General features: G+C 37.4%; 1 protein-coding gene across 5 annotated transcripts in view; it reads left to right on the top strand.

The window, feature by feature from the left end:
• Nucleotides 1-1,880: 1,880 nt before the first annotated feature.
• Nucleotides 1,881-23,437, top strand: part of LOC126374851 (phosphofurin acidic cluster sorting protein 2) — a 167,061-nt gene continuing 145,504 nt past the window's right edge. For all 5 annotated transcript variants that reach the window (XM_050021602.1, XM_050021601.1, XM_050021600.1 and 2 more), the window contains exon 1: nucleotides 1,881-2,193. In XM_050021602.1, coding sequence (XP_049877559.1) covers nucleotides 2,084-2,193 — 110 coding nt within the window. In that variant the 5' untranslated portion in view covers nucleotides 1,881-2,083. The remainder of the gene's footprint in view (nucleotides 2,194-23,437) is intronic.

Genomic DNA, 23,437 nt, shown 5'->3' with positions numbered 1-23,437 from the left:
GCTGATGATTTAGTGGTGTATAGCTCTCATTCAAATTTATTAATTGCAATGCGTAATATTAATACGGCCTTGTGCCAATTGGACAATTACTATAGTAACAGATTACATTTAAAGATAAATGCTTCTAAAAGCAGTTTGATGATATTTGGTGATGACAGTCCTACTGTAGATATTAGGTACAGTGGGGATGTCATACAAAGAGTAAATCAGCACAAGTTTTTGGGTGTAGTTATTGACCAAAACCTTAAATTTGAGGACCATATTAAATATATTAGTAAGAATGCTTTAAAAGGTCTCAATGTTCTGAGATGCCTTGCAGGAGTATCTTGGGGTGCAGACCCTAATATATTGTCAATGTTGTATAAATCCATTGTACGAAGTCACTTTGATTATAGTACTTTAGCATATTTGAATAGTTCTTATGTACATAGACTAGATATTATACAGAACAAAGCTTTGAGAATTATATCTGGAGCTATATGTTCAACACCTATAAGAGCCATGGAGGTTGAAACCAAAATCATGCCTTTGGTTTTGAGAAGGATTGTGTTAGCTGAAAGATACTGTGTAAAATTGTTGTCATCTCAAAACAATTATGTAATTGAAAGAGTGGTTCCTCACCTGATACCAGTCTCGGGTCCATTGGCTGATGCAGTTGACATCTTGCAAAGTGTCTCTCCACATTTGTGTCGTATTTATCTGGAAATGCATAGAAAATGTTCTAATATCATTAAGCAGTCTAAATGGCCTTGTTACAATCACTCTTTTAACAGTATAATACATCCTATCACAGTTATCAAATCCACAGTATGTTGTAATAATGACCTGTTAGCATTTTTAGATGATAACCAACCATTTTATACTTTATACACTGATGGTAGTAAGGGTGATAATTATGTAAGATCAGCTGTTTATAATCCCCAAACTAAGTTTGCTCAAAGCTTTGTTCTTGATAACCAATGTTCTATATTTACAGCAGAGGCTTATGCAGTTTTAGAAGCTATAAAAATGATTCGACTTGTAACTATTAGTAAAAGATTTTTAATTTTAACTGACTCTTTGAGTCTTATTGAAAGTTTAAAAAAGATAAATATCTCCTTTAAAACTAATTATTTGCTGTATATAATTAAGCACTATATATATGAACTATATTTAAAAGGAATAGACATAGCTTTTATGTGGATTCCTTCACATAGAGGAATTTCTGGCAATGAAATAGCGGATAAGACTGCATTTGAAGGGATTAACGCATTAGATGTTAAATGTATTGTAAAGGTTCCATTAACTGATTACTATGGTTTGATAAGAAGCGACGTACAACAGCTCTGGAAGGACGCGTGGAAAAAGGATCAAGAACAAAAGGGCAAATGGTATGGAGAAGTACAAGAAGACTTACCAACTAAGCCATGGTATTCGAAGCCCGAATACAAACGTGCTAGCCGAGAATTCATATGTACCATCAATAGACTGAGATTTGGCCACCATAAGACACCAGCACATCTTACAAGACTGCGAATAATTGAGCAGCAAACTTGTCCGTATTGCAATAGTGAAGACTCGCCCGACATAGAACATATGATTTTTGTGTGTCGTCAATTTTCTATTCAAAGATTAGTGCTTGCGAGTGAAATCAGTGACATTATTCAAATTGACAATCAAGTAACTTCCTCCCGCCGCCTTATTGACCTACTACATAGTGAAAAATGTCTCGCTCCATTATATAAATACATAAAAAACACTGTTGTGAATTTATAAACATATTTTGTGCTGTGCTTGTGCTACGTACAAACTAAAATAATTTAAAAGACATGAAACGAAGACTTGGCCCAAAGGACTTGATTCCAGGCCATAACCCTTATAAAAAAAAAAAAAAATGTCAAACGTATCGAACGCCTTGTTGCCGATGCCTGCTTGCTCCGTGCTTCGGAAGTTTATTGAGTATTGTTGTGTTCGCGTCGGTATCGGCCACTTATCCGTACACTGCTATTCGTTATGAATTCAGTGCTGTGTTTAGTGATCAAATAACAATGCAACCACTCACCAGTTAAGTGCAGTGCTGTGAATTTGTGTGTGTGCCGCTAAGATGACCGAGAAAAACAAATCGGAAAAGATGACTAATTCATCGAAACCAGTTCCTATGAAACTTTTTGCAGCCTGGGAAGTGGACAGGACGCCTTCCAACTGCATTCCCAGGTATGGTAAAGTGTGTATAAATGTGTGAAAGTATGGGTTTGTGTTAGGATTTCGCGATGGTTGTGAGGCGATGGTCTTGAGTTTATTGTGTCCGTATCGTTGTCGGTTGTATGTTAAATGGCCAGTACCTAGTTATATTTGCTCGGAACACGTCGATGTGATTGTATTGTGTGTGCGGCACGGTAATTATTATAATATTTCGCCGGTTATCGGCGGAGCGCCGCACATACCAACGTCTGTTTACGATTAATAAGTCAATCAAACTTATTTTTAATTGGGTCATTGTTTACACTGGCTATGAGATTGTGGTAATAGGTCATTAAACATTTTAAACTTCATTATTTTAATTGAAAACTGTTACTTCATTCAGTAGTTTGTTTATTGTAATTGGGTCATTACCTATAGTATTGAAAGAAATCATCTGTTTAAACATTGTATTTATTATTACAAGTGCCTATAACATTTGTTTTATACTTGTGTTTCATGAACATATTAAAAAATCTGTTGCAAGTATTCTGATAGTAATCACATTGGTTCCTAACAGTGTTACAAAAAAATAAACACATAAGAAATATCATTTAAATATTATAGTTACCTATTTTGTTTTTAGGATATATTTCTAGTATTTTCCTGTAATATACCTAATTCAATATGAATAATGACATTACAGTCATAGTTACCTAACAGTGAACACATTATATTACACTTAATACAAAAACCAACATTAAAACATCTAACAGTGCAGTAAAGATAAGTATTTATTTCTGTTTACTTGAAGGAAACACTGAAGCAACCAGACAATTGCTTTTATATAATAACACATATAATATTTAATAATAAACATAATGATTAATTCATTTACTTATAAATAACAAATAAAATAAATAATTCAATTTATTCCAGGCAAAACAAAATAATAAATATTCAGAATATAATGTTATTGTAGACAAAATAAACACACATTTTATGAGGATACACAATTAATATATAATTTTAATGTAAAATAATGATTAATGAAAATTGTTATTGTTCAAATAATAACAAGAAAAGCAAATTTGTTTTTTATTAAAATCACAGATTTAAAAAAAAGGAAGTGAAGATATATAAACTCAAGTTGATAATCCCTAATGGATGGGCACAGTAATTAGAAGACTTCTTGCAGCCACTTTAGATACAAATTCCTAAGATGGGTATGACAAACCATAAATGGTGCCCATCAGCCCATAAAAAAAAAATCTATAATAAAGCAGACTTTGGCACAATCTGTAGGCTTCTACTGCTTAAACGTGTTAATAAAAATTAAAGATGCACATAATCAGCTAAATGCATCATTTCACTGGAATACATTTGTGTATTTGCTTAACAATTAGCTACTTCTTGTTGCATTTCTGAATAATTTTTGCGCTCCATTTGTTCAGCTGTTTGAATAACATGATATAATGGGGCCTTATACAGAACTACATCAACCATAATATGCATTTAGTAAATTAAACTTTCACTTGTTTTGACAGTTATTATTGTATATTTGAATTCATGAATGGATCATAGATAATTTTTATCACATGGTTTCCAAGATTTGTGCTCAGGTAATGGCAATAGAGGAGCTCGGTGGCGCAGCGGTAAACGCGCTCGGTCTGCGATTGTTGAAGTTAAGCAACTTTCGCAAAGGCCGGTCATAGGATGGGTGACCACAAAAAAAAAAATGTTTTCATCTCGAGCTCCTCCGTGCTTCGGAAGGCACGTTAAGCCGTTGGTCCCGGCTGCATTAGCAGTCGTTAATAACCACCAATCCGCATTGGGCCCGCGTGGTGGTTTAAGGCCCGATCTCCTTATCCATCCATAGGGAAGGCCCGTGCCCCAGCAGTGGGGACGTTAATGGGCTGGTGATGGTGATGGTGATGAATGGCAATAGGCTCACCCTCTATTACACAGGACTACTACTATGTATAGTGTACCTCTGCCTACCCCTTTGAGGATACAGGCGTGATGCAATGTTAGTTTATCAAATGTAACACAAGTCAGAATCTCTATTTGGGTGGGCAGTCACAAGACGTTAGAAGAACTAATTTTATACAGTTGTTGAGGCCCCTGAAAATTGGGAGTATGTGACGCGCAAATCGGGACGCTGGTAACACTATCCGCGCCAGAGCGTCAGAGATACTCAAAGCAAACACTTCATTTGATGAGTTTTTACTTAGCTTGAAACCAAAGCCGCGTCTATTCGGTTCTCCCTAGTGTTGTTCCGTTTTCCCAGGGTCCGCTTACCTAACCTGAAGATTTGGCAGGTCCGGTTTACTTTTTTTACAGAAGCGACTGTCTGTCTGACCTTCCAAACCGAAAACTGGGCTGGCTTTCCAGCCCAGTACACGTGAGGTCGCATACCTCTGAAACACACTTCTCGGCATGAGGGTTTCCTCACTATGTTTTCCTTCACCGCTGAGCACGTGATAATCATCTATGATCCAAACATGAATTCGAAAATAAGTTTAAGAATCATTGGTTTCTAGGATTCGAACTTGCGCCATCAAAGTGAGAGTCAAGGGGTAGCTTACGACCGGGCTAAAACGACCCACGTCACATACCGAGCCAATAATCTGTGTTGAATGCGCCGGAGTGGGTATTATTCCTGATAGCTAGCAGATTGCCATGTGGGTGTCTGCCGAGGAAACGTACAGGCACGTTTGATAATGTGTTTAACACAAGGCCACTGGAATTATTCAATTGAACTTGTACTATTTATTTTGATTACCACAAGGGCCTTAACTGGACCCAAAGGAGGCTGGATAAACATATCTTTATAGAGCTCAAGACAGAAAGGATAAACGGGCAATTTATATTCCATATCGTCGCTTCTTTCAGTTAATTTCAGTCCGGTTAAAAATTGAAACCACATTTTTTTTTACCTGGATTGAAATAAAGTCATTTACAGTCTTTTGAAGTTTCGCGATTTTCTATACATTAAATTCTTACGCGACGCATCGAGATCCGGCCAAGTAGTTAATGCTATCTGCGGCAAATCTACAATAAGTCACGTCAAAAAAAAAGCGACACATCGAGCCCGATCAATCCTTTATAAAAAAGAAAGAAACATTTATTACTTCCGGACACCACAGACACAGACAGACAGGTACATTACATTCAATACACAGAAAAAAAAAAACAAAACAAAAAGAAAACCAAGATCAAAAATCATTAACAAAAAAAAAGAAATACAAACCAAAATCATAAAAATAATAATAAAAGTAAGTATCCTGACTGCAACGCACCTTATCGCGTAAAATATAACGAAAGTAATACAGCCTTTAGACCAACGTGATAGGCGGTAATATGGCAGGTGAAACGATGCAATTCTGATAAAAAAAAACTAAAAAACGAATAATAATAATTATAACCTTTTGCAGTCGAGTAAAAATAATAAAAACCAAACTTCTTCCTTTAGTTTCACCTCACTTGTCGTTTACAAGGCAATAACAGCCGGTTTAGCATTTCGCGCATACACGGCATTGTTAATCGGCGCGGGCGCATGAGTCACGCTATGCAAATGCAGAGGGTGGACCGTCTGTGAGATTGTCGTTGCATACGTCATGTTTGGTGTAAGATGATACTCTGATGTGCATATTTATTTGTGTTTTTTTTACTTCTGTTTATGTGGAATGTTAACAAAAAGCAATTGATATTAGATCTTCGTCGTGTCTTTGGCATTGGTAAAAAGATTAGTTGCATTTTCTAATTCCATACATATACATAAACTCATGCCTATTTCCCACCGGGGTAAGGAGATACTGGAATTCCATTTGCTGCGATTAGTCTATACAAATTATTATACATAATATAATGTTAGATAAGAAACAGAACTATAATGGACTTATTAACCAACGAGCTATTCAACCCAGAGTGCCAAGATATCTTATAGTAAACAAACAAGCGACAAAAACATTGCCAATAATCAAATGAGAAGTATTTCTCTATGACGTTATAGATAATATCTTACTTTTGTTAAAATAAATCGAAACGCTTCCGAATTTTTATTCAACAAAAAAGGATTTTAAATTTGGAACATCACTACATAGTATAAAACAAAATCGCTTTTTCTGTCCCTATATCCCTATTGCACGCTTAAATCTTTAAAACTACGCAAAGGATTTTGATGCGGTTTGTTTTTAATAGATAGAGTGATTCAAGAGGAAGGTTTACATGAATAATAACATCCATTAGTGGAGATAAAATAGTTTTTGAGGTTTTTAATGTGATGTCGTAAATAATTTCATTTTTTCCTCGGGGCGGGTCGATAGTTAACAAGAAAATTAAATAAGTAATAACCGGCACCCGGCAGGGCGAGTTACCGTTCTGTCATAGTATTATTCTTTACTCTATGATATTGGTAATGGTGCCTTAGTTCTCGCTTAGAAGGATGCCACACAATCAAATCAATTTCCATGGAGCACCTACTTATCAGTTAACGTACCACCTACATTGTCCCTCTTTTCGTCTTATATCACATATCTTCCCTGATTCCCTCCAATTTTCTTGACTCCCAAACTGACACATCACAACCCAAACTGCCTTCATTTTTAAGGCGAATAAATGAATTATGACATTGAGGGACTTTCTAGGCTACATTCTATACGTTTCTTTATTCTATGACAAGAGGTAAACTCCGCGCTCTCTTGTAGCTTACTCAGTTGTAGTAATTGAAGATCGGAAGGGAGACCGCAAGGTCATCTTGGTGGGGTGACACACGACTCACGAGCTGATTGACTCATTGCGGTCGGTGACTGACAGGAAGCGAGAATATGGTAATTAGAACCGATTCGCACTTTGTACTGGGATTACGGTACGTCATGTACAAAGTGTCTAATTGTTTATTTATTCTAACAGTAACAACTGACATTATAGGAGTATACTAAAGCGATTGTGGAGTGCTATTAACAGTATACCTAATATAATACAAACAAAACAATGTTGCTCTTTCAAATTCACTCAGATGACACGCAGAAAGGTACACAATACACATACAATACATGCGCAATTCTATGATAAGAGGTAACTTGTGCGGCAATCAATATAAAATAGATTTTTCATTCTATATGTTGTATTTATTTGCAACAAATCATAATTATCATCTAAAGAACATAAGCTCAAGACAGAGGTACATCAACCATGGAAAGATATCGGAACTCAAAAGCATGTCTTTAAAGCGTTGAGAAAACACATGCAAGTGAATGTTCAAGTTTATCAGAACCTTTTAGACTCCCAAACATACTGACAATGACGGAATGTTGGTGGTCTATACAGTAGTGGTTCCTAAAATGAGTGCCGTAGAGAACTTGCAATGGTTAAGTTGCAAAATTATTTATCCTTCTATAAAACAGCGAAACAAGGTCATTCTTCGCAATTTAAGCCTCCAGTTTAAAGGGGGGCTTGGGTCAACTAGCATTTAAAAAAAATGTTTAAAACGAATAAAGATTTTATTTATTTATTTTAATATAACTTGAAGTATTCCTAATACAATTTTAAAATGCAATTCAATTTGTTGCTTGCATTTTTTTTTCTTATTTAAATTATAGTTTCTTCTCTTTCTTCTCATCATTTGATATGGCGTGCCATAAAATAAATGGTATCTACAGTACAGAACTACGCCGCATTTTCTAAATGCGTATTACTTTCACGCCCATCATCTTAAGGACAGGCTAGCGCACCCTCTCGTTAAGTATACGTCAAGGATAAGGGAAGTAACACAAAGGACGCTTGATGAGGGTATTATAACTTGTCATCTTTCCAACCACAATTTATGGTAATTTTATTCACATTTCACTGGCTATTCAAGTTTCTATGGGTCACTGTGGTCCTGTGGTACACTGGCTTGCTTCTCAATCGGGGGGCACCGGTTCGAACCCCGGAGCCGGACTTCCACCAATGAGTTATTAATTTAAAAACAGTTTTTTACTGAGATATTCCATATTATTTAATAGGCTTGGTCATAACTTGAATTTGGACCTATTTGCTGGCAGCATTCAAGGTGCTAAAAAAGCACTTGTTAGAGACTTCGTTTCCTCTATTGTTTAGATATTTCTATTTTTAAGATTTTTTCCATATGGTCTTAGAAACGTAATGTAAATTGTGTTTTCTTTCAATCTGTGGAAGCTTGTTAATGGCTTTTAGATATTAAGTTAGTATGTAACTTTGTAAATTTAGCTGTAAGCTCCCCAAATAAAATAAAATAAAAATAAATAAAAATTATCTAAAGTGCAGTTTTCATTATAGACAGCGATACGGCTCACCATCTGTCACGTTGGCCTTACAGAAAGCTCAGTTCATCTTGCGATAGAGATATAGTCGCGAGCTTACGTGTTACGTATTCGTATTTCTTTACAGCACATTCCTTTCTGTTAATTTTAGCAGTAGCATTCTTTAGAAACGTTTCTTTTTGACATCGCAACTGGCGGTTCGGTTTTTTAAATAAAGAACTAATTTCTCAACTGCGCCCGCGAATCAAACGGCGTCGAAAAATGTGACGATTCGATAGCGTAACGGAATGTGGCGTCGGCTCGCCAATTACTGAGCAGTCGAAATATGAGGGAAGTAAATTTGTAGTTTACGACAGTGTTAATAACCTACGCATTCCTCGTTCATCTACTAGACTAGATGATTGATTCAAAGATAAAATTATGAAATGCTAATCTAGAAATAGAACAGTCTAAGATGATTAAAAATCAATCTGCTTTACGAATTTGATTTTCAAGTCAAGGAGTATTATTTTTAGCGACATTTATTGATGACGTCATATATGTTTTTTTTTTAATCTTTATTTATTTAGGGGTTTTTATCTATGTAGACATGCCAACCCCATCGTAACTAAAATTATTAAAATAGCAAATACAACTAGACCTTATTACTAAGTAATTATAATATACTCACTCTAAAAGGGGTCCCTGAAAATATTTTATTACTAGGTTGTAAAAAGCCACAGCCACCTCGGAAGTTGGAGCACTAAGGTGGGCTTGTATATAACCTACGTCTAATTGGTTTAATTTAAAATATTTCATTAGCGACTCCCTTTCATTTTGATTTTTGACACATTCCATCAAAATATGCGCCACATCTTCAACCCTATCAGTCATACATGTGTATTACTATTTCCCCAAAAATGTATGGGTATTGACGTTTCGTAAACAGTATCTCATTTGACTAGGTTGTCCTTGGTCTAATGATCCCTAGCTTGGTTATGATATTACAGGCTGATCACCTGATTGTCCGAAAGAAAGATGATCCGTGCTTTGGCACGTTAAGCCGTTGGTCCCGGTTACTACTTACTGATGTAAGTATGTAGTGGTTACATGAGCCATGTCAGGGGCCTTTGGCGGCTCAATAGTAACCCCGATACCAGGGTTGATGAGGTTGGTATTCACTCACAACCCACACGATAAGAATACGGCGCGATATGGCAACCACCGACCTACTTGTCTTATGATGAGCGTAAAGAACAAATGAATCACGAAGCGAAATTGGGATTCGTAGAAAATTATTTCCTCGAAAAAGTGTTGTCATACATATAGTATACCCATCGATTAGATTATCAAGTAAAATCTGGTAACGGAACAAATACAGTTCAATACGCTTGAGATAAGATTCTCTTGACACAATTTCTCTGAACGATATAGCAACATAGCTGAATCTGTGATAATACACACATGTATGATGTGTTTTATTTATTTCAATACTTGTTTTGTATGTGTGTGTGTTATTTATTATTAGTTTATTATTTATTATTTTAGTTTTTTTAGATTATGGTTAGGTATATTTTTAGTATATATGGATTAGATTATATTGAGTATTTATTAATATAATGGTGCTAATTCCTGTAAATACCATCTAATTTTATTTTAGGTTATATCTGTCATTTTCTTATCCGCCGAAAAGGAAAGGGACGGGTAATCGACAAGCATAAAATTTATGGAACACACGTCAATTTTAAGCACAAATCTAAAACAATCGTCTAAAAATTCGCCCGGGTTATTCATTTATTTACTCATTCTTCCTAAAATTAAGAGCTGTCAATCATCCGTCCCTTTCCTTTTCGGCGGATAAGAAAATGACAGGTATAACTTAAAGTAAAATTAAGAGGTGTCTGCAGGAATCGGGGCCAGTATGTACGTATAGTATAGAGTATTTATTATGTTAACTTTAGTTTTACTTTTAGGTATTTATTTTTTGTTGCACCATCCTGCATCCAAGTTTGTAAATGTTTATTTCCTTTTGGTGGTTGCCTGTAAGAAATTGCTCTAGAGCAATAAGGCCGCCCTAATTGTACTGTATTCATGTGTTAATGGCTGATTGTTTAAATGTAGTTCTGTGCAATAAAGTATATTTGATTTGATTGATCTAAGTTGGGGCCTTAGCCGAGTTGCAAACGATTACGAAACACGACAGTAACGGTGAATAAAATCTATGGGATTGACATAAGACGTCATGTCGCTGCCGCTTTTCTAAATCGTTTGCAACAAATACATAGAACCCCTTCAGCTGGTCATCCGAGCATAATAATTAGTGGCACAGGGATAGTGTCCTTTCTAACTTGATGGATAATGATATACGCGATTAGCTGATCACCTTTATTTTATTTATTTATTTGTACACAATAGAACATAGAAAGAAACACACAAAGAAATCAGACAGTACCTTTCAACGATGCATCAAACCGAGTAACCGATTTTTAGACGTATCAAAAGTTACTGCAAGTTTACATCTGTCTCCACCTACCCCATTAGGGATCATGAGCGCGCGTCGTACAACAAAACGAACTTCAATGTTCACTAAGCTGAAATCCGCCGAGTTCCTTTGTTCTTCTGAGCCACCGTTTGCTCTACCTACTTCCGCATCGACCTAATAATTATAATTACTGACATCAAAACAAATTACTTGGTACCAGGCGAGGAGCTGCACTTGTTATCAAGCCACGAGATGGCCTTGACGTATCAGGTTTGAACTAGTGTTGGCAAGTACGACTCAATGTTGTCAAATGCGGGACGGATGGGTTAAAACGCGGGACTTGGTTAGGTCGGGACAAAAGAGTAGGATGACAGTTTTAAATATTTAATTTATCACCTTCGATCAATCATGATTATACGACCCTGAAGCACACCCCGGACACTTCATACATACAACCTCGTTTTACACAGACACCACACATTGACGTTATTGTACATGCGCATCTGTGTGTGTGACGTCTTGACGCCATCCATACGATTCAAGTCTAAACTGTGTTCGAGGGGGGGGGGGGGGGGGGGGGTAAACCTAGCTCAGCCGCTGGTGGGGAGCGGAGAGTTGCCGTTCTATACGTAGTATCTTTCCTTATTCTATGCCTGAAGTACTGTACAAAACTCCGGACATAAGCTTCTAAACTGAGAATAGAGTTTATATTCATCATCATCAGCCGTATGACGCCCACTGCTGGGCATAGGCCTCCCCCAAGGATCTCCACGACGATCGGTCCTGCGCTGCCCGCATCCAGCGGCTAGTTTATATTATTTAATTTAAATCATGTGTTGAATTTGTGAAAGACTGATCTAAATAAATGACTGTGTCGTTATTTATTTATTCAAACTTTATTTTATTTATTCTTGATGGGTTTTATTTAATGTCTCAGATTCACGTCTGGCAATATTAGACTTAAAACAACAATTACCTAGTTGATTTAAAAAGAAATGACAGATCATAAATCATAGTGTCATAAAACTGGACATTTACCATTAGCACTGGGAGTTACACAACTTACACGAGAGAGTTCTTAGGAATGGGAACTATAAATCGGAACGTCCTGTGCAAATGGTAATGCCTTCCATCACTAGTTATGACTTTTAGATATTTGTAACCATGACCCGATTAAACGATACGATGCAGAACTGCAAGTTTAAATTGGCAACCTGAGCTGTTTATTTGAAAAGAGTTTGCTTCCCACGCCACGGCATGTGGCATAAGAAATTTCGTTAATTATTTTATTACAACCCCATATTAAATATATGAACAAAAAATATTTACAAAAAAGGTTATTATAAAGTTAGTGATTATTTAGAAGATATGAATGCATGGGATTAACTGTCTGAGAACTGATATTAGGCAGCTAAATTACTCAATTGTATATCAATATTTTATGTTTATTTTTTTTAAAGAACGTCTAGGGCCCTGTGCCGAGGTTTTTCTTGCAGCTTCTTTTCCCCGGCTATACAGGTTGTGAGAAGCTGCAGTAGTTTTAGGCGGATGAGACGTTCGTTATGTAAAAATTGACGATTCAAAGTGTAACTATGTTACCTACTGAATAAAGATATTTTTGAATTTGAATTGAATATATACTTTTACTGAAAGCCGTGGTAGCCAAGTTGGTAGAACGCTTGCCTCTCACTTTGAGGTCGCAGATTCGAATCCAGCATAGGCGTAAACCAATGATTGTCGAATTTGTTTTCGAATTCATGTTTGGGTTATAAATTATTGTCACGTGCTCGGTGAAGGAAAACATCGTGTGGAAACCCACATTCTCGAGAAATGCAATTTTCATAAGTATGTGAGAGTGTATTGGGCTGGTGTTCCCTTCGCGGGTTGGAAGTTCAAATAGGCAGTCGCTTCTGTAAAAAACGACCTGTCAAATCTTCAAGTTAGGTAAGCGGACCCTGTGAAAAACGGGTTATGTTAGGGAAATGATGATATATATTTTTACTATTCAAATAACCTTACAACTTTTCTCTATGATCATCGCCCTCAGAACACTTGCTAATATCTGTGTCATCGCTCGATTCAATTTTTCTTCGTAATTCTTTCGACGTTGCTCAACATGCGACACTGACAGATTGTTGTTCGGTGACACATCTTCGTGGTTCATTTCACTTAGTAATATATTATATAAACCAACGATTTCACTTATAAACGTAGCTGGTACAGGTACAAGTCAAGCTGGGTGATATCATTTAGTAATTTACATTTTTCTTCTCCCAGAATCCAAATTTCACAATAATACAGTTTCACTTTTTCTAACAACAACTATCACAGCTTCTAAAATAGGTGGCCAGGAGTGGGTGTGTATGTTAAACGCCTCTGCCTACCCCTTCGGGGATAAAGGCGTGATGCTATGTTATGTTGTTGTTACTATTATAGTCTTCTTCTTCTTGTCGTTTCGATGGAATTCAGATTTTTTTTAGCCCAGTATTTTGCCACCCGGACAGCATTTTCGGTGGCATTCATCAGCTCCTCTCGCGTACAGGTATCAGGGCACGCGGGGCAAGATGTTAGATGAGCCATAGTCTGTGGCGTAACACCACACACGCAGCTCAGGTCCAATCCGTTGACAAAACCCCACCTGGACAGGTTATCTTTACTTCGGCCAACCTGTGTGCGGATAGTTATAGTCGCCGTTATCTCCATCTAGTAGCCGACCTGGGATGGAAAATGCATACCTACTAAATTACTATTCACCTGAGCTCGTACAATAAAAACATCAACATCAAGATGATTAATCTTCATCACACAATCATTATGTTACGTAACTTTCCTTGCTATATTCAGAAGCAGATGCTCATAAAACATTTGTAATAATATCCCGGGCGACCAAATGCCGCGGCAATATTTTGTTGACAGTTTACGAGGTGAGAGAAACTAATGAGGCTGGGTTCGGCCCTGACAGTGACTTGGATTCAAGCTGACGACTGACACGGGAGGTCGTTCCGAACCTAATTTATTTGCTGACAGAATTGTTTTTTTTTACTACAGTTGAACAAACTAATAACAGCGAGTATTCAGCCGCGATAGAGTTACCTTTAGAATAGTTTGTAGATTCGTAACGAGTTTCTCTCGGATGATATTCAAATATTAGAAGAAGAATCCGTGATAGCTCTGTTCAGAGGACGTGACCTTAGGATGGTATTAACCTCTCATCTGCCGAGATACCAGACACAATAGATTTTACATTGTGTCTGGTCGAGATCCGCGTTCCGGCAGATGAGAGGTTAATAAATTAGTCTCAGCTGAGGCTGTCCTCAAGATCATGCACAAGTCCCTGTTTTTACATAAGAACTGTCACATTGACATGATCTTAAGGACAGTCTTAAAGCTGAGATTGTCCTGAATCTCGGTTTGGGCTCTAAACCACTGAATTCGACTTGATGAGTTTGAATTCATGTTTCCTGGATTTGTGCCCGATTAATGGCAATAGACACGCTCTGTATTACATGGGGCTTAAACTCTATACACACCTGGTGTGATGCTATTCTATGGTGTGTAACACAACCTGTACGCGAGAGGAGCTGATGAATATTGCACGATAATTAAATATCATAACGCGAATGTAACGCTAAACCGCGTTTAATGAAACTTCCCCGCACTGCATCTATCTGATCCTCCTGTTTTTAATGCCTAAGCCTTTACTCGACATTTGTAAGGTATAAAAGGATAATGTAGAAGCTAACTCGACACTTATAGAATTTAAAATGAAGCTTCCGAGAATTCTACCCGATGTATATATTGTATATCCATGAGTCAGTGAACTGCCAGAGGTGTCCTTTTTGTATTTTTTTTACTTTAGAACATGGAAAATTTTCGTATTCCTTTTGAGAACTTTTTAATTTCTGTCAAAATATATTTTTATATATCTTTCTTTAACTTAAGATTGAACTGAAATATGAAATATATTTTTTTCTTTTGTTTTGATAATGAACTTAAATGTTAAAAAATTTATCAATTCTATATAATTACATAATTGACACCTACCAACAACACAGTAATTACTTTTAAGAATTTCACGTTCAATCTTACACCGTTCTTTGAAGACCTTACCTAATTAAACCCGAGTTGTTAACCACACCATACTTATTAAAGTGAATTATAGCTTCTAAAAAGCAATTTCGCGGGAAGAGATACCGTTAGCTGCAATGAGTCTGAACTGAGATCGAACTACTTTTTGTGGTTGGTCGATGACCCGGTAACGTTCTAACTTTTCGAGGTTATGATGCTTTTATCACGTTTTTATAGACTACGAGATACGAGTGCGAATTAATCAGCCTTTATGATTCGAGTGTTTCTTTCATTCATCGTTACCTTACGTCATAGAATAAAGAAGAAGAATAGTACTGCCTTTAGAACGGTAACAGTCCGCTCTGTACCAATTGATATCCGGCGCCGAGCTAGATTTAACTTACCCCCTCTGTGTCGTACTTAATTTTAAATGGCCGTTGGTTCGATTCTGGGTTCTGGGTTCGATTCCCGATGGGGACATATCACAAAAATGACTTTGTGGTCCCTAGTTTGGTTAGGACATGGGACAAAGGCTGATCACCAGATTGTCCGAAAGTAAGATGATCCGTGCTTCGGAAGCCACGTTAAGCCGTTGGTCCCGGTTACTACTTACAGATGTAAGTATGTAGTCGTTACATGAGCCATGTCAGGGCCCTTTGGCGGCTTAATAGTAACCCTGACACCAGGGTTGATGAGGTTGATATTCCACCTCACAATCCACACGATCAGCAGAAGAAGAATAGCCGTGACCCTAAGGATTAAGAAGAAGCACGCGTACACTATCCTTCTCGCTCACTTACGTGGTAAGGTATGCCCGGTACACGGTAGCAATAAGATTTTTGTATTGAATGTCCGGGGGTGTGCTTACGTGACGGTTTGAATCTTATCTCTGTCTGCTTGCGGGTAAAGGATAAAGAGTTGTGAAGAAGTGTTTAAATCTTAGACCTGAATTTACACCTGTCAATTCCTACCTAGTCGAATTGCGGGACCCTATGAATTACAGGACAAACACTAGGACGATGATGGTGACAATGTAGTGGCGTTTAATACCATCACAAGTGTATCCATATTTTTTTGTCTATAGATGCCTCTATCTTGAGAGGTCGATAATCGATCTGACAAGCCCTAATGTCAGAGTTATTGAAACGCCAGAGATCTTTGACATGGCTCATGTAACGACTACGTAAATACGTAGTAAATACTTAAGTAAGTACGAGTAACAAAGACTAAACAACAAATAAATTTGAAGGTACTGAAGTTGTCGAAACAAGTGCGCAAGGTACTTTAGACGAAACTGAGACTAACGAGAGTTCAATAAACGATCTTGGCACCAAACTCAACTAAAACTTAACAAAGATGTTGTTCAAGGGTATTTGATACTCTGTTTCTGATAAGTATGGAGGGGTTGTGCAATTACTTTTTCGGGCACGAATATAGTAGCATCTGGCTTTTTAGTCAAGTTATCTTCAAGTGTCTGATTGTCTCTTTTGCAAGGGCACAAATCCAGGCCGTCATTTTGTTACCGGGGTAAGCTGAGTCTATGGAATTCCATTTGCTTTGGTCCTGACACATATATCTCGCTTCCTCCACACAATAGTTTATTTATGTAATATGTATTTCACTTGGTTACACTCATTCCGTCGGCCATGACGTCACTAGTACAGACTCAATATTGATGTCTCGAACATCAGCGCATTGATTCGGTAAGAATTGCCATAAGACACGATCAACGCTCCATACCGACCTTCCGCTATTTGAGGGCTTATCAGTCCGAAACTAACGTCGGGTTGGTTCCGTACTGCTTAATTGCATATTAATTGCTTTGAAGGCGATACTAAACTACGAACAGTTCATAGTCGTGTTACGTTTGCGGCGGAAAATTAATGGTTGATCGGGTTTCCTCCACGGCAGAGGTAGCATTAATGTAATATGTGTTTACACTTTATTCGCTACCAGCTGATCCGTGCCTTTTTCCCTGGGCGTCAAACATTTTTACTTCTGTCATATAAGGCATATGTCAATCAAGAATTACGTAACTTTCCACTGGTGAAAATGGCAGATAGCAGCAGTTCCAGATATTTATCCCTAGCAAACTACTAGCAAACAAACTAGGTTGGGTTAAATTTCGTTGGAGAATATCGAGTTTATTTGGGAGGCGAGAAAGGAATATCCCCCAATAAGGTACCTATTATAATGCCTTTGGCACGTCTGGCGGATTCGCAATTACTTTCACCGCGATGAAAAATCAAATTTTAAAGGATATTATTATGCCATCAGCACGATAAAGAAGAATTCTTTGCCATGGATTTTGACGAAGCGCACCTAAAAAGATCATCGTCAGACCTATCGGATAAGATGTCTGAGAAATACGAGAGGTGCTTGTTAAATTTTACGAGATTATGTCAAGGCTCAAAGGGTACATAACATCCTATCCCGTTTTATTGGGCTGGTTATTTATTTTTTATAAACCTCTTCTCGGAGAGATATTTTATCACCGTTTTATATTTGAGTCTAGCACTTATTTCTGTACAGCAATAAAAATAAGACTGAAGTAATTGCTTTTGGTTTCTTCGCAGAGTTTATCCCAAGCCTCTAGGTATTCGAGGAAACTCAGTAAGTATTTACATATAAACATAAGTTGAAAAAGCCTTGCGGGTAACGAAGGCAAACTTCGTTAGAGTTGAAATGGAATCGCGTTTTCTCTGCGCGTTTCGCGTTCGCGTCTGGAATGTAATTTGCGAAATATTTCAAAGACAGCGATTTCATCAAGGTGTCTCGTTGCACTGAAACTTTGCCTTGAATTAAGACAAGAAATGTCTGTTTATTACGAAGGTCTTTTCCGTTCCCGGTTACTCTTACATTTTATTGGTTAAAGTTACTTCCGCTCTTATTTATATTCAAGTACTAATTTGACTCTTTCAAAGTCCTATTTGCAGATAGTTGCCAATAAAGGTACATTCATAGAATATGTATGACTTTGCACCTATAATTAAAGATTTCCGTAGTGTTTTACAACACTTTTAAATAAACCTTGGAAATTAAGGGTTTTAATATCAAAATTCTAAATCAAAGGTACAAAGTACTGTACCTGCTATCGTTGTCTTATCCGTGGAAGATGAAAGGGACGGTAAAATTAGGTGTCTGTAGGAATCGGCACCGATATCTGCTTAGTTCACGTCGCAAATAATTATTTTATCAGCTCTTAGCAACTATACGTCGCTTATACGTACAGCTATATTAATTGAAATCATTCAATCGTCAAGTCACCCAGTTTTCACTGGCTGCCATTCCACGTTGTTATCAGAAACAATGGTCTGTTGTTGATTCATCGCATGTTCCGACCACTGAATAACACTGCGCTTTAATTGGTTTGCACGCTTTTGTCACACTGCGTGTGAGTGTTTGTTTGTTTGTATGTTTTTATATAATTTACAATTTGAATAATTTTCGTCGTCATTGTTTTTAACATAACATAAACTGCCTATATACGTCCCACTGCTGGGCACAGGCCTCCCCTCAATCAACCGGAGGGGGTATGAAGCATACTCCACCACGCTGCTCCATTGCTGGTTGGTGGAGGTGTTTTTACGGCTAATAGCCGGGACCAACGGCTTAACGTGCCCTCCGAAGCACGAAATCATCTTACTTTTTCGGACAATCGGTGATTCAAGCCTGAAAAGTCCTTACCAAACAAAGGACAGTCTCACAAAGTGATTTCGACAATGTCCCCATCGGGAATCGAACCCGGACTTCTAGATCGTGAGCCTAACGCTCTAACCACTAGACCACGGAGGCTGTCATTGTTTTTATTTTGTGCTAATTTGGACATGTCCGTATTTTATTTAGCAGCTAGGTACTTTGTGTTTTATTTAACTCCAGTTTCCGGTCACGGCATACACCTTTATTTGATGTTTTCAACTAGGTAAAATTCACGCCTTTTAGGTTGATTTCTGATTGCTTCTCGTTAATCCTCGAACTCATAAAATACTTCATTTGATATTTCTTGGGTATAAAGAGATCTCAATTTTGCATAGCGGTTCCTGTTAGGACGTAGGTCATCACTAAGCCGGGATTTTGCGAAATTCAACCTCTATAAAGGTAAAAAATTGCCCATGTTTGTATGGAACTTCTATAGTATTTATTTTTAGGGTATTTACATTCCTGGGTAACTAACAGTGGCACCTGTCGACAGTGATCAGTTTCCATTCAAGGCAGCTAATATGATCACGTATCATATTACCACAGGCGCGTGTGGAACATTCTACCGAGATGCTCGTCGCACGCTAGATCTTCGACCGAGCGTTTGTAATAGGGTAGTTTCCAACTAGTGAAATCAGTTACTTTTTACTAAACGACAAAACACCAATTTACTATGGAATTTGTATGAAAAAGCAACCTGTGACTTTACAGAGAAACGTGTCAAAATGTCGCACTTGTTATTACATTTTTCTTTATTCAAATTCGTAAATAAGTTAAAAAGAAAAATATTTTTTTTTGACAGTTTTAGATCGGTCTTTGTTTAATAGTCAGAATTTCATAATTTATCTTTGACCTAGGAAACTATCCAATTCACTCTTTACTTTCGCCAAAGAAACCCGTTTTACAAGTGCAGATAAATTGAACGTTGTCGATTAAATACACATACATAAACTCACGCCCGTACGCCACGCACGGCCCGGAAAGAGCCACAAGTAAACAGTAGACGACTTGCTAGTTTTGATTCGAAGTTCTAGCATGGATACGCTGAAGTGATCGTGATGGTCTAACTTCATGTAATTTACATCATGTAAAAATGCAATCTGTCTCTGTCGGTTTTTACAACACGCCTGTAATATATCCTAATGATATAAAGCCCACGACTATTTTGTCAATTAGGCTAGTCAGAGGTAGTAGGCTGAGTTGTAGGCCATCTACGAGGTCCACAGGTGGCGATAATGGAACGGCCATCAGATATGATGGTTAGCTGCAAATATAAAAATAAGCAGTCACCGACCAAACAGCGACAGGATTAGAAGAACGTATTGGGTAGCTCACTGGGACGGGCTAACCTATAAAATGCTACTTAGGTTCTATGACGATCTTGTGACATAGCGAGTAGGCGCCGCTACTTTAAAAGCGCACCCCTGATGCCGGGCAGCAGCAGTATCAGTACTGGTTGTAGGCCGAGGAAATGGATTCTGGTAGGGCTCTAGCTAGAACATCACCGATTGAGAAATTGGTCGGTGTACTGCGGAATGGAAGGCGATTGGGGCAACCACCGTTCTACACGTCCTATCTATGAAGTAATGAAGGAGATTACTCCACCGACAAGAGCGCAGCTCTTAAATAAAGAGAGAGGTACATCATCTATCGGAAGATGAACGGAGTATGCACGCTTCGGCGAGCTTTATGTTAGATCAACGCGATAGGTGGTGAGCCGTATCGCCATCTATGACGAACGAAAAGATACGCAGCTGAACAAGTAAAGTTCTATCTTTTTATTCACTCTCACTTCAGTATAAGCACTGCAATGGAATGGAACGTAATCGAAACTCGATTGTTTCGAGAATTCTAGCCGTGATTTTCAAGCGTACGGTTGCACTCCAGATAGGACCAAATAAAATGAATCGTTTTTGTGAAACCCGAGTTGTTTTGCAGAACAGAAGCTGTGTTTGTCAGATTCGATTGTACGCTGGCGGGTTTGAAATGATTGTTTTTTACAGTGCCGTTTTCAGATATTTTCACATTTCTATTTCCGTCGCACAGCTATAAATAGGGATCTGTCTGATAGATGACAATGAAATTACTATTTATTCTTGTCTTCTGTTCTGTATTTATACTTTTATTTGGAAATTCGTTTTACGATATGAATATTCTATATTGTCGCAAATGTTTACAGTTGACTGTACATACATTTATAAACTCGCGTCTATTTCCCACCGGGGTAAGCAGAGACTATGGAATTCCATTTGCTTCGATCCTGGCACACTTCTCTTGCTTCTTCTTCTCTTGCTACTCAGTTGACTGTATGTAATAAAAATAAAACCGTTAAAAACACATAAACATAGCATCGCGGGTGTATCCCCGAAGGGGTAGACAGAGTTGTATGGTACATACACCAAACCTCGCGGGCGAGGCTATTGCCATAAGGGTTCCGTTTTTCCTTTTGAAGTTCGGAACCCACAAAAACTTGCGTTCAGCTTCTTGTCACCCCGAGAGTATTAAGTCTAATAAGGGGTGTAAAAGGCGACCAACTTTTTATGGAGACAAGTCGAAGCCTCAGTGGAGAGTCGGACTCGCAATTCACCGGGTTTTTATGTACGGTCACGAGCATGAATATGTATACACTATGGTACCATGTCACATTAACTTTTTTGACAAATTGAACTGTAAGTCTCACTAAATGTCAAATATGTTAGTCCGAATGGGGGTACATTATATTGCTCATGACTGTACTTATAGGTAAGGTGGTTAGTATTTTTTCCCTAGCCTATTTTGTGTCACAGCACAGCTATACAGTCAGTAGGTATACCTCCCGTTATTACAGTTCCAAAAAAAAAAACAAAAACTACGTAAAAAGCGCTACGACGGTGCGCCTGAGTCACGCTCATTGTCACGGTGATTGCCAGGCAGGCAGTGTCACAATGAACGTATTATTTAAGCTATGGAATTGTACATTTCGTGACATCCGAAATACGTGGCGAAACGTGCCATTTTGGCTTTGTACTGACATTCATAAACTTCTCATTCACGGTGCGGTATTTGTATGCTAGTTTTCGGTTTGTGAGAAAATTTATATGAAATGAAATTCATTTCTGTGCATGTAGTTTATTAAATACCGCCAAAAACTACCTTTGCAAGCATGCGCATAATTTTTAAAAAGATGACAAATAATGACATTAATTTTACAATAATGCAATAAAAATAAGAGTGCGATATTCTTCATAATACACCCTAGTAAACCTAGCTCAGACGCTGGTGTGGGCGGAGAGTTGCCATTCTATACGTAGTATTATTCCTTAGTTTATGTCCGGGTGCTTATGGGTGAGAATTCTCCAAAATATCTAGTACGCGCAGCACAGCGAATTCCTTTCGCGTCCATTGCACTGCGGTTTTGTATACCACTCATAATAAGCTACAATGTGAGCCAAGTATTTTGGGCGTGCGTGATGGAATTTCCTCGCGAATGCCTCCGCTCCGTTTTACGACAGGTGTGTTATTACGCGGCGAGATATAATTTGGGTAGGAGACAACAACTTAAAGACACGTAAAGTGTTGCCGAGAAATTGATATCGTCATTTCGACGAATACTCAGATGTGTACATGTGCTATAATACGTCTGGCTACCCCTTTCGGGGATACAGGCGTGAAGCTATGTTATGTTATTTTAATCTTCCGATCAATTAAACTTACCGTTTTCACAAGGTCCGCTTCCTAACCTGAAGATTTGACAGGATTTCATTTCGATCATTTAACATAATTTATTATAAAATCTTGTCTTCCAATTCATCATGCGATAACCTTTACAAATGACACACACAATCAAACAAACAGCAGGAAAGAATTCGAGATAATAAATTAATAAATAAAATATATTTATTTCGAGTTACAATGACTCATTAAGGGTTACATTGTACTGGATAATGATTCAGAAATCATAATCATGTATTCAACGTTCTTAATTGTCGTAGATAAACTTGTTGAAGGTCAATCAATGTTTTTGAATCTGTATTATAATCTGTTCTGTTATGGTTGAGGAGAAGAAATTACAAGAAACTGCAACAGCAACACATCTTTTAAATCAATACATGTATTACTAAACATAACGACCAGTTCAGGACAATAAGTGACATATTTCAATAAGATTCACAATAATCTTAATGCGCGGTAAAAATTAGATCTGTCAAAGTACGTAAGCTAGTGTTGTGACGTTTATTAGCATAGGGATGTCAGTCGATATTAGGTCGATCGATTCTTTCCAAGTTTATTTCTATTCTTTTTAAGTAGACATTACTAGTTTATTTAACCAGGCATTTTTATCGTTTAGGTAATCATTAATCTTATAATAAGCTTTTTTACATAAGACAGCACACTTACAGTAGTGTCTGACCAAAACAAAATAATCGTGATGGATTAATTGATTTGAACTTACAAAATGACAGTAGGTATTTATTCAAGTTGATGAATCACTTATTATGACATTCAACATTCAACATACATTCTGTCAGAATGATGGGCGGATAATCGAGATACTTATGTCATTGGTTATATTTTATTTATAATGAATGACTTTCCAGGCTACGTTCACCAAAAACAATATAGATGGCGTTGTACAGCTTTAACGTGATAAGTACCTATTTTCATATTACTCGGGTAGATAATTCCAAAATACAATGTAATGGCAGAAGCATATATAAAAATAATTGATACTTGATATTTGGATCACATTATGCACCTATAGAATTATGTTGTTACCTATATTGCTGCT

This window comes from Pectinophora gossypiella, chromosome 18, assembly GCF_024362695.1.
Source record: "Pectinophora gossypiella chromosome 18, ilPecGoss1.1, whole genome shotgun sequence".
NCBI classification, from domain to species: domain Eukaryota; kingdom Metazoa; phylum Arthropoda; class Insecta; order Lepidoptera; family Gelechiidae; genus Pectinophora; species Pectinophora gossypiella.
This window is presented reverse-complemented; position numbering and strand designations above follow the sequence as displayed.